Here is an 11,702-nt window from a genome sequence, read left to right as displayed (position 1 = left end):
TCAACCACGAAACATACACACACACACAAACACACATACGTTCAACGCAACTTCGCGAGATCGCGAGTATACGTGCATACATCGCCACGAGTTAGGTCGAGGTAGTAAGTCGAGTGCTTTCGTGTATACGCTACTGAATAAGTGGCAGCGTTCGTGTTGGTGAGAAATTCGAATGTGTGGCGGCGGCATAGTACGAAGATCGGTCGGCAGTGGCGCCGCGGTCGTGGCCGAGCGCACTCACAGCACAGACTCCGTACAGCCGTAGCGCCATCGAGTTTCGCTTTTCGTCGTTCTCGGTACGTCGCTGCGGGCCGTGTAGCCAGACGACAGTTTGCCCTGTGTGCCTGGACGGGGCGGGTGTAATTTCGATCGTTCGCGTGGTGACGTTACACACGTTTTTTCGGAACGGTGTATCGCGTGAGAAAAAGTGACATTAACGGTTTTCGTATCACGGTTCGTAAAACGGGGATAAAATTGTTCGCACGCGTACGAACTCGACACATGAAGAGAAAAATAATTGGTGCAAAGTGGACGAGGAAAGAAGACGCAAGTAGTAGAACCGGCAACGATTCGAGGAATGACCCCACATGATCGTTTGCGGTCGCACGACGCTTTGACGAGTCGCGATACGACGCGATGATATCTTCCAGGTGTTTATTATTCCCACCTTGACTACATCACGCGTGGATTTTTTTATCGCCTCTTATCCGTTATCTGATTAGTGATTAGTTCGGTGTGAAAGAAAATTAAAGTGTTTTAAATCGAAAGGGAAAGAGCAAAAGGAGAGGAAAAAGTTTAGTTTTGTTTGTTTACTCCGGTTCGTCGCACCACGAGAGTCATGGGTGATGTGTACACGCTAGTTAGTGACCTGCTCGTGAAGGATACACCCGCGGACAGAAGAAAAATCGACCTGACCACGCCACCCGCAAGGGTAAGTCTGCTCGACTTATCTTCTCGTTAGTTTCTCTTACGATACTCCGTGTTTGTCATTCCTTCGTTTATTAACGCGGCCTCGTGCTCTCCTCCGCTTTGTTCTGTTTCGATCTCGGAAAATTAAGGATGGTATCACGGCCGGAGGCGAGAAAAAGAGACCGTTGCTCGCGGGGTCGAGATGAAGTATCAAAAGAGAGAAAGAGAGAAAATGGCTATTGTGGTCTCTCGATCCTTTTTCTTCGAATACTCCTGCTCCGATTTGTGCACGTTCTCTTTCTCTCTCTTGCTCTATCCTCCTCCGATCCGTACGCGCGCTTTCTCTTCATCTCTGTCACGTTCCGTTCTCCTTGCTCCGTTCTTGACTGGTTCGAGAACTCGGCGTCGTTCTCTCATCGTGTTCTTTTTTTTTTTTCTCTCCCTTTCTTTCTTTCTTTCTTTTTCACCGTTCGGAGCAAGGTGACGCCTCGAACGAAGTTCGATGAATCGAAATGTGCACGCCTAGCGCGTTTAGATTATTACACTCGACGAGAGGCCGCTTTGTGCCAGGCATTGAATCACGTACGCGGATGAAAGATTAAAGTCGGAGCGCGCGTGCGACGATTGAAGGTGGATCGTCTTTTTGGCGCGATCGAACTGTCAATCGCAACCAAGGGATAGAACCTTGGGTAAAGACGGATCGAAAGTGTCAAACTCAGCTGGTGGGAGAACGGTGCTCGAGAAATCTGAGACGGTTCATCATCGATCATCGAAATAACTCTCTATTTGACTTTTCTAATCGGATCGGAATTCAATACGTTTCTTAATCGATTTACGTTCCTCGTTGATAAATTTATCGTTGATGAATTTATCGTTGATGAAAGAAATCCGTCAGTTTGGTATTAAAAATTCGTTCTTTCTATGTTGCTGTATGACATCATAACTATATTTACCAACATATATAACAGACGCTGCATTATGTGTTTGTATACGTTCGTACTACAACAAGCTGTAGAATACCAACATCATCGTACACGTAGATGGAATATCTATCCATAAATAAAGTAGTTTTTTATTTGATTATCTTTGCGTGTTGTAACAAAAATTTCTCGGAATGATTCGTAACTTCGTTAGCTTTCGTTTTCTTTTTATTATTATATTATTATGTATTCTTTTTTTTGTACACATAACATTAATTAACTTCTATATTTGAAATGTTATTACGTTAAAATTTGCATAATAGAAATTATGCGATAATAGGATAAATAGTTAATTTATAATTTCATTATATATTATATATATTATATTCTGTATATATCCTGATCGTACAGCAGCAATTATTAAATCTTTTTTCAATTAAAAAAAATATAAATAAAATGAGACGAAGTAAAAAGATTATTTTAAATTGAATAGTTTTAAAAACTTTTGTAGACTGTTAATTAAATTGTCTCAAGAACAAAATATACATATAGTATCTTTTGTTAATCGTAATGCTTATTTTATTCCTGATGTTTAATTTTAATCATAATAAACAAATTCAGAAATCAGAATAGATTTTCTTTTTTGAAAATAAAGGAAATAAACACTGTGGTTTTGTAAATATGCAATTATAATCTCTAAAATATATCAGTATGTAATTATATTTCGTATTTCTTTTCAAAGATTGGATAATAAAAAATTGAATAATTGATAATAAAATCATCAAAATTAAAATATTTATTTCTTTGAATCAGAATCATATCTCGTTTAATTAACGATTAGAAAATTATATATTAAATTTTCATCTAAAAATCTTGATATTAATTTTTTTTTTTTAATTTTGATGTTAGAATTTTCATTTGTAAAAGTATTATTTACTTTATTCGAGAATTAATCCGTTGCTGAAACAAAACCGAGATTTGCTTATTTATTTTTTGAAAATTTCTTTAATTAATGTAATGTAAAACAATATAAAAAAATGAAATAAAAATAAAGATAAAATAATACAATAAATTTCATGAATAGTTTTAAGCTATTGCTCTAATTAAGTTAATTTTTTGTTTCATTTAATATTATTAAAATTATAATTTGAATTATTTATTAATTTTATAAAATTTTATAGAATTCGATATTATTAAGTAAAAGTAAAGTAAAGTATCGTCGATCATCTGAAGTTTAAACCTAATTTCTTCTTATGATTTTATATTTTATTTTATAAAATACTATTTTATTATATTATCGTAAATTTTTTAAATATATAATAAATATATGAAGTAGATATTTACATACGGTAGAAATGTAAGACATTCTTTCTTTTATTATCCAAATCAAAACTTAATTAGCTTCCAAAACGTGTATGATTTTATTACATTAATGATTAATGAAAACAATTTGACCTATTTCGATCGAAGGTCTAATTAATCAAAAATGAGAAAAATATCACGTTTAAAATTCACCCCTTTCGTTTCTTTTCTCTCTCTCGTACATTTTATATTCGCATAACAATCAATCGGTGTATTAAACGATAAAAAAGTATCACGAAACGTCGAGTACAAACTTTTTTGCTACCAATCCATTTGAGAAAATAAAATTCGCGTTCTCCTTCACCATTATCATTTACATCTACTTTTTCCGTTCGTAACTGTTAATTACACAACGAATTTCTCTCTCTTTCTCGAGTCCTTTTCTTTTCCATCACGGATATTCGTGACATCGGGAATAAAAACGATAAGTACCCATAGCGTAAGAAAGCATAATAGTTTCCACTGAGCGATCCGAGATTGCGAGGAGGCATGCAAACTATCTCGAGTAGCCCGAGTTATTCGAGGCTTACGATTGCGTTTTCGAATTGCTGTACTTCGTTCCTCTCGTAAGTTTCATGGAAAGTAAGGCAAGGAACCGAACACGGATAGAAACAGGGACTCGAAAATGGAGGTAGCGGAGCTAGTTTCTTAACGGCGCATAATAATTATTGTGTTGTCGTATACAGAGGCACGAGGCTTTCGAGAAGTTTATTACGTCGGTGGAAACGAGCTCGTTGAATATTCGACCAGGCCTTATTCAGAATTCCGCGACACGATCGTCAAAAATTCGACGAGCATGAACAACGTCCGCCCCGGGCTCTCTCGGAAACTCCGTGATCGTGCAGATTAAATATTAATCCGGACGGTGTTCGGTATTCGGGTAACAATAGCGGGGGATTCGCCTCCTGTTACATCAATATTAATTGCCTCATCAACGTGTTATCGGCACCTTGGAGAATTTCACTTTGGATCCGAAGATTCAAGTGTAGTGCTACACCCCCCTCTTCCCCTTTCCTCGGTTTAAAAAGGGGTAATTATCGTGAGAATTATACACGTGTGATGAACCCTTTTGAAATTTCTACATGCATGGGTATTTTTCATTCGGTTCGTTCTTTTATTTGCGATGTGCACGCGTGACGTCAGATTGGGTAATCATTTTTATACGAGCGACGCAGCAAATTGGCCTACATACGAATGTGTATGCATAGTCGACTTTTGCACGCGAATTAATAGGCAAATATTCGATTTGTATGTTTACGCAATTCGACGGAATGTTTATATCGAATCGTAAAACGAAGTGATATATTACGTGCGATTTATGTATTCATAATATTCGAGAAAATCGTTGGTTGCTTCATGAGCTTTAGCTAATTAACTAGTTGTGCTATCAAAATTAACGAAAATTCTGTTTTCAATGATACGATGTGCGTGTAGATTTCATATAATCAATTATATGGAAATGGAGCAATTTCTTTCTTTAGTCAGAAGTATCATTTTGAAATCAATTCTTGAAATTTCCATTTTTATAATACAACTTTTTAATGATACCAGAATAATATTTTAAATATATAAAATTTATTATTCTCTTGTAAAAGTATTTTCAATTATATTTAAAGAAACTTTTATCTCTATTATCGCTTAAATAAAAAGCAAATGAAAAACCGATTTCTTAGAATAAAAAAAAAAAAAAAAACGCAGAACGAAAAACAGCAAAATTGCTTCAATAAAATTATTTTGATTTAACTTGTCGCGTATCAGTTAGATATTTCTTTGTTATTCGAAAAAATGAAATTCTTCTATGATAAATACCAATCTCGTAAATATATCGGTGTACATATTGCAAAGAGATAACGAGTTAATGAAGAATAAGTCGTATTACGGTTTCTATGATTTTTGAAGCTGAGATAACGCGACCAAGTCTCTTTTATGTTTTCAGACTTTTCTTATCGGCGAGTCGACTCGCACTTAACCGTGAATTAGCTTAACTTGGAGCTAATTTTTATTCCTTCGTTCGCTAACTTAACGATAATTGAATTAACAGGGGGAAAAGGGATCCTTGAGCCTCGGTTCCCTCCTTTTTTCCTTCCTGGTAGGGAAAAATTACACCTGAACCTTAGGGGTAAATAGAAATGAAATGGAACGAAATGATGGAGCATTATCTTGCATTAACGCATCCAATGGCACAGTACGAGAAGCTAGGGGAGCTCGCATATGTCACTTATAAGCTTTCCGCATAGGAGGTGGTGTGTTTAAGACCGCACATGGCGCTCTTGTGATTGCGTCCCTTGTACCGCTTTTGTGTCGCGTCACAGTCGTTAATAATGCGTAATTAATAACCTTCCCCGGCTTGACACATTTACACCCTGCTGTTAAAAGAATCAAAAGAAATTAACGTATCGAGAATTATTTTTGTCGCGAAGATTTGTAATAACGGACGGGATTGACGTTTATGCAACGATGTTGCGATATTATTTGCATAGTTTGTAATGGTATTATGGACACGTTGATAATGTGGATGTACAAATTGATATTTGATAGGTTCGCGATCATTTGTCATTGAAACTCCGCAGTCGAAAGACTTGTGTTCGTGTATGTTATAGAGTGTTGATTAGCAATTAGTGTAATCGAATTATCGATTAAAAATAATTAACATACACATGGCTAATTGCACATTAGATTGAATAGAGTGTTCTAAGCGTTTTAATTAGATGGTTATACATCTTATGCGAATATATGAAATAGTATATGAGATCACTTATTCTTTAATTTATATTTCATATGTTTTTTTCTAAATTTCATTTCTTCATATAATTTTCGATAAAATAGTTTAACAATTTTTGCATGTTTGTATAATTTTTATTTTCGAATAATAAAATGTATGTATAAAATAATTATGTATATTTATAAATGAACAATTTTAGCAATTTTGAATTCCCGTCTTGCAAAATTTAGAAAGTATGATTTTATAGAATTTGATAAAATACAAATATATTTGTAAGAAAAAGATTATTCAATTTAATAAAAAATAGTTTCATAAAAATTAATTTTATTTGATCTGACATAACTTTTCTTAAAATTAGAGATAATTAGATAAATATAATTAAAAAGAATATAAAAAGTTTTCAGAAAATCTGAAAAATCTATCAAACGGTTATGAGAAAAGCAATAATACTATGTTAAGCTTTTTATACTTACATCCCTTTCTTTTTTATTCGATCGTTGAAATATACATTTAACTCTCATAATGAAAGTTTCGCATTATGCTAAATATCGTAAGGTCACGGGTGGAACCTACTCTTCTCATATCAGCCCGAAAGATAATAAAAACTCATTAACGTGTAATATTAATGAAACTACGTGATTATTTTAAAAGTTACGCTGTTAAGAGATCGCTCGCACAAAAGGGGATGAAATTATAGGGTAGAATCCCGAAACGAAGCCGGTAGAGGAAGGCTCAACTTTTCATTTCGGATTTACTCGTCGTAAATTAGACGAAAATAGCAAAGTAGAGAATACTTTTAGTATCCGCGCCACTAACATAACTATGGCGTAAGACAGTCTTGCCTGCCTACGAAGTACTCGCCGAGGACAAGCTAGACCGGTACTACCGCTTTTTCTCCCCTTCCCTCCTTCTCTTCTTTCTCTTCCGTGAGCGCACAGCCTCGCACACACGCGCGCAGACACACGTACACACGTACACAGGCTCGAAGCAGAAATACTCGACCATTCTTTCTTCTGCCTACCTGGTCTCTTTTTCAAAGGTGTGCTCATGCAATGTGCAGAAGATCGCGCGCTGCTTTCTATCGTGACTCGTGTAACTCGAGGGCATAATAATTATCGCGAAACAACGAAACGATTCAGTTATGACTTCGATATCTCGGATGCACTTGGATGCACGCGCAGCCGATATCGTTGTTCTCTCGAGGAAAGTGTTTCGCGTGCGCACTTCGTCTTATCGACTTTAAACGTATCATCTTTGACCCCGTATTCAGGGCATGCCGGCGTTAAGGATGCAGGCGGTCTTGAAATTTTACCGCCGTTCTCTACCCATCTACTATCAATAAGATGATATCTCGATGTTTCATGTGAACGCGATTCGAATTCGACGTTACGTTTCTAAAACTCAAGAGTTCGCTTTTTATTTTGGGTCATGATAACGTCTGTGGGTCACAGTCGTCCCGATAAGAGAATTGACACAAAGTTAAACGATAACCGACACGGTGACGACGGGCTTGTGATTGACGAAATTGGAAGTAAACGCAGAATTTTTTTTATCGGGATTTATTCTTTATACAACTTCGACAAATAAATGGAGTATCGTTTAAATATTTTATCACGCATAAATCGGATAACAAAAATTTCGTTTCGATAAATAAAAAAATTCGAAATGATTTTTTGTAATCGAATTGATATAAAAATTATTTAAATTGTACGCACGAGGTTGTTATTCTTGGAAACCGAATTAAATTCGGATAATAATATTCGTATATCGTATATGCTGTGAAAAATACACAATGTATTTGTAAATAATCAAACGTGAAATTGAAGCATCAATACAGATTACATTCACGGACTCTTATACGCACTCGAATCGATAAATGTGTACGGCGTGTTGATGATACGAAAAGTTAAGGCTCGCATCGATGAAATACATTAATACGCGCATATCCAATCGTTGAACGAATTCGATAAACGAGTTGTAACGTGTACGATCTTGAATCGGCTCTGGAGGCCGAGATTGCAGCTATTGAAGCATCTCTTGGAACGTGCTTTACTTTTTTTTACGCGATTAAGAACGAGCAATCGGATCGGCACCGCTTTAATCTGTAACTTGAGTTATCGTACGTACCGTTGTCGAGATAGATTAGCAATTCCATTCGACTGGAAATGGAGGAATTTCGTCGTTATCTTACACGCGACGACTTCTTAACTTTGCGCAATTCAAATTGGATGAAAGATCGATGAGATTTAATATGGGATTATAGCAGAAATCTGTTGTTTTGTTAGCGAAAGAGAGATGTTATTTTTATTTAAGGAAATAAATTTAGCTTCTAATTTCTATCATTAAAATTTATCAAATTTTTAACTTTGAAAGAGAGAGAGAGAGAGAGAGAGAGAGAGAGAGAGAGAGAAGGAATGTATAAAAATATTTTAAGAGAATTATTTAGGCAAATTTTATATTAAGTTATTTTAATAAATATATTTCTCCCTCAAAATAGAATATATCTCGATATCTCGAATTTCTTTTTTATTCGAATATCTGATTATTCAAAATCCTCTTAATTCGATTATTCGAGTGTGATTATTGAAAATCGATAATTTAAATACAAAAAAAGTATAGATAATGGAAATGAAATTTTCATAAAATATTTCCATTTTACTTACATACTTACATTCCATTTTACTTGTATATATTATTTGAATTAAACTTTTCATGAATTTAAAAATTAGATTTCTTTTGATATGTTATCGAGGCAATAAAGAATTATAAAGTTATGGCAAAAAGTATTTCATTGCTTGATTAATGGAAATGAGACCAGAAATTAATTCCTGTCTGATATTCACCTCATTGGGAAGCATATTTTATAAATTGTTTAATACTTTCGAAGAATTTATATTTTTTATAATTAAAACCAATTACGATAAACTTCGTTAATGGAGAAATCAATATCGAATAAAGATTAATCGTCAGCGAATAACTATTGTCTCGCGTTAATCGTATATACAAAAAATAGTTCGATATGACGTTGGCTTCTCAAAAAAAAAAAAAAAAGGAAAAAAAGAGAGAAAGAGAGAGAAGAAATTGAAAATTTTCAAATGGAAGTTATTAGACTTCATCGATATCGAATCCGTTCGTCTGTGTAAAGACTTTACTTCCATCCATTTCTATATTGGTTTCTCTCCCCCGCCCTTTCACAGCTCGTTCGTCTAAGAGCTGCGGTCTTATAGTGGGTAGGCAAGAAAGAGCAGTTGAAAAATTTGAATGGCTGAACTCCTGGCGCTCATAAATCTGGAACAATTCCACGATAAAGGAAATTCCTTCCTTTTCTTCCCTTTTATCGGTTCACTTTTTCCCCTCGCGCTTCACCGCGTTTAAGTATGGTTTTGTCGGCCGGGCAGACGCGAGCCCTTCAATGGCAAACTTTCGTTCGCTCAACATCAAACGATGGGTTTCTAACTCGGAGGCGTTTTAATTACTACCCTCGCGGTAATCTAACGTCTTTCTTTCCCTTCTTTTTCTTTTCTCTTTTTCTTTTTTTCGGAAAGGGGGAAAAGTTGGATGAATCGTTCAAATTGACGCCCGACGATGTCTCTAAGTCGATTAATTTTTCGATTTTCCCCCGTTTATCGAGCTTTGGCAGCGCTGTCTGGAAAATAAATTTCACCCTATAAGCCGGAACAGTTATTATAGATTTTCCGCGATATTCGATAACACGGCCGTATACACGCCGCGCGAAGACATAAATTTCGAACCCCTCAACCTCTCTCTCTCTCTCTCTCGACAATCCCATTCACGACATCATGAAGAGTATTCACTTCGGACGTTATACATAGATTCCCCGGCGAATATTTCCCTATTTACGCCAATTCTCTATCCTTCCGCGGGTTTAAACGCAACGTATTTATGGCTCTTTGGAATAATCCTGTAGAAAAATTGAGAATGGCCGAAGAAATCAAAATGTTGCAGATTCGGTATTTGTATGGATCGATGTCATGTATCATTGTATTAGTGTATTAATTATATTTTTGTAAATGGATAAAAAGAAAGAGAAAGAAAATAATTCTACAAAGTTTTAGAATACAGAATCTCGTTTTTTGGATCTTTTCGTACGATAGTTTATCGATTAAGAATGAACGAACTTACTTGATTCTTTTATTATCTAAATTAAGAAAATCTTTTCATTATTCTCTTAATTTTTGAGCCATAACTGACTTTAGTGATTATTTTATGATTTGTTAAACAATATGAGTCTACGTTTCGTAAAATATTTTTCATTAAAATAAAAATTCTTTTTTCATTTCCATTAAAAGTATAAAAATATACGTATAATAAGAAAATACATACGCGTAAAAATTTTATTTTATTTCAATTATTTATGCATATTAACATTCGAAACTCTCGACTCTCTATTAATAATACCGGTTAAATAACGCGAGAAAATTCAAATCTGCAGATTAAATCCTTGAACTTTCAAAGGAAAGGAAATCGAGAGATAAGTCTTGCTAAGATTAGCCAGAGCATCAACCTGTGTCTCGTCTCGACGCGTCCTTCAATGTAGCATCCCTTTCAGGCATGTCATCCTTCCCCTTGCCTTCCTTCGTTCTTTTTTTTTTTTTTCCGGGACATAGTGCATGCAAGTGCACGTACGTAACAGTACAGTGCGTGCACGTCGTTCTGGGAGCTCATTAATGTTTTCAAGATGGGGATGTGGCCCCTTTGACCTTTTAAAAAACGACTATACAGACGAAAAAGCAAAGCGCGAGCAAGTGGAGCCAGGGGAGAAAAAGTAAAAGCACGTCTGAAATCTCTGAAGGACACTAGACTTGCTGCTGCCCTCGGACTTCATGCGCCTCGTACGCAATAAAAGAGTGGAGTCTTCTGAAAATACTAATGACCGATGTTGCTTCCTTAATTAAGCTGTGTCTCGTTACCATTCGCGACTACTGTTACAGAATTTGTCGCCGAGACGTGAGTTTCTTTCTATTCATATGGGAATAGAGACAATATGAGTATATACATACACATCTGCTGATGACATGGTTTCTCTTTTGTTCCATGGAGATTTGCAAGCTGATTTTGCAAACCTTAATATCGTGGAAAAATTACCTCACAATTAAGATTGCATGTTGCTTTTGTCCTTTGTAAATGTATTTGTCCTGCAACAATATTAAACAATAATTTTGAAATATCGTAATGTAGATATATTGAAATATTTAGAATAATAGACAGAAGATTAATGTAAAGTATAGCTACTAAAAAGTTCTCATTTGTCGAAGTCTTGAAAAAATGCTTCGCAATTACACTGTAATCATCCTGAAACGAAATCATGAAGAATCAGTGATTCTTTGATATCGTAATCTTCTAACGACTCCACTTTGGAGCATTATCGATGAAAGAATCCATCGTGATCTTATTTATAATATTTTCAAAGTTTAGCAAGCATAATAACTGTGTATTTATGTAATCACCTCTAATCATTCAGCTCATAAAAATATTATTATCGAACACGTTTATAGATTCGAGAAACGTTATCCATGTACATAATAGATTATTTGTAACTGAAGTTAATCTTCTATCCAAATCGTTTATAATTCTCATCGAGAATTAATCCGAATAATGGTTAATCCAAATGGATTAAAGGAGAAAGTTATATGAGAAACACACATCCCTCGATATACATATATCGTATAATGTGATCGATATATAGGGTACGTCAGACCCGTTCTTTTCGGTAATTGAAATGGAGTTTTACGATCGGATGGTATTTGATGCATTTTCCGCGTCATTTG

General features: G+C 35.0%; 1 protein-coding gene across 1 annotated transcript in view; it reads left to right on the top strand.

Moving 5' to 3' along the window:
* The first annotated feature begins 213 nt into the window (after window positions 1–213).
* Window positions 214–11,702, top strand: part of LOC102655706 — a 427,418-nt gene continuing 415,929 nt past the window's right edge. The window contains exon 1 of the mRNA XM_006558762.3: window positions 214–931. Within this exon, the coding sequence (XP_006558825.2) occupies window positions 839–931 (93 nt within the window). The 5' untranslated portion in view covers window positions 214–838. The remainder of the gene's footprint in view (window positions 932–11,702) is intronic.

Source organism: Apis mellifera, linkage group LG2, assembly GCF_003254395.2.
Source record: "Apis mellifera strain DH4 linkage group LG2, Amel_HAv3.1, whole genome shotgun sequence".
In the NCBI taxonomy this organism is placed as follows: domain Eukaryota; kingdom Metazoa; phylum Arthropoda; class Insecta; order Hymenoptera; family Apidae; genus Apis; species Apis mellifera.
Note: the sequence above shows the minus strand (reverse complement) of the source record. Positions and strands in the feature narration are given on the sequence as shown.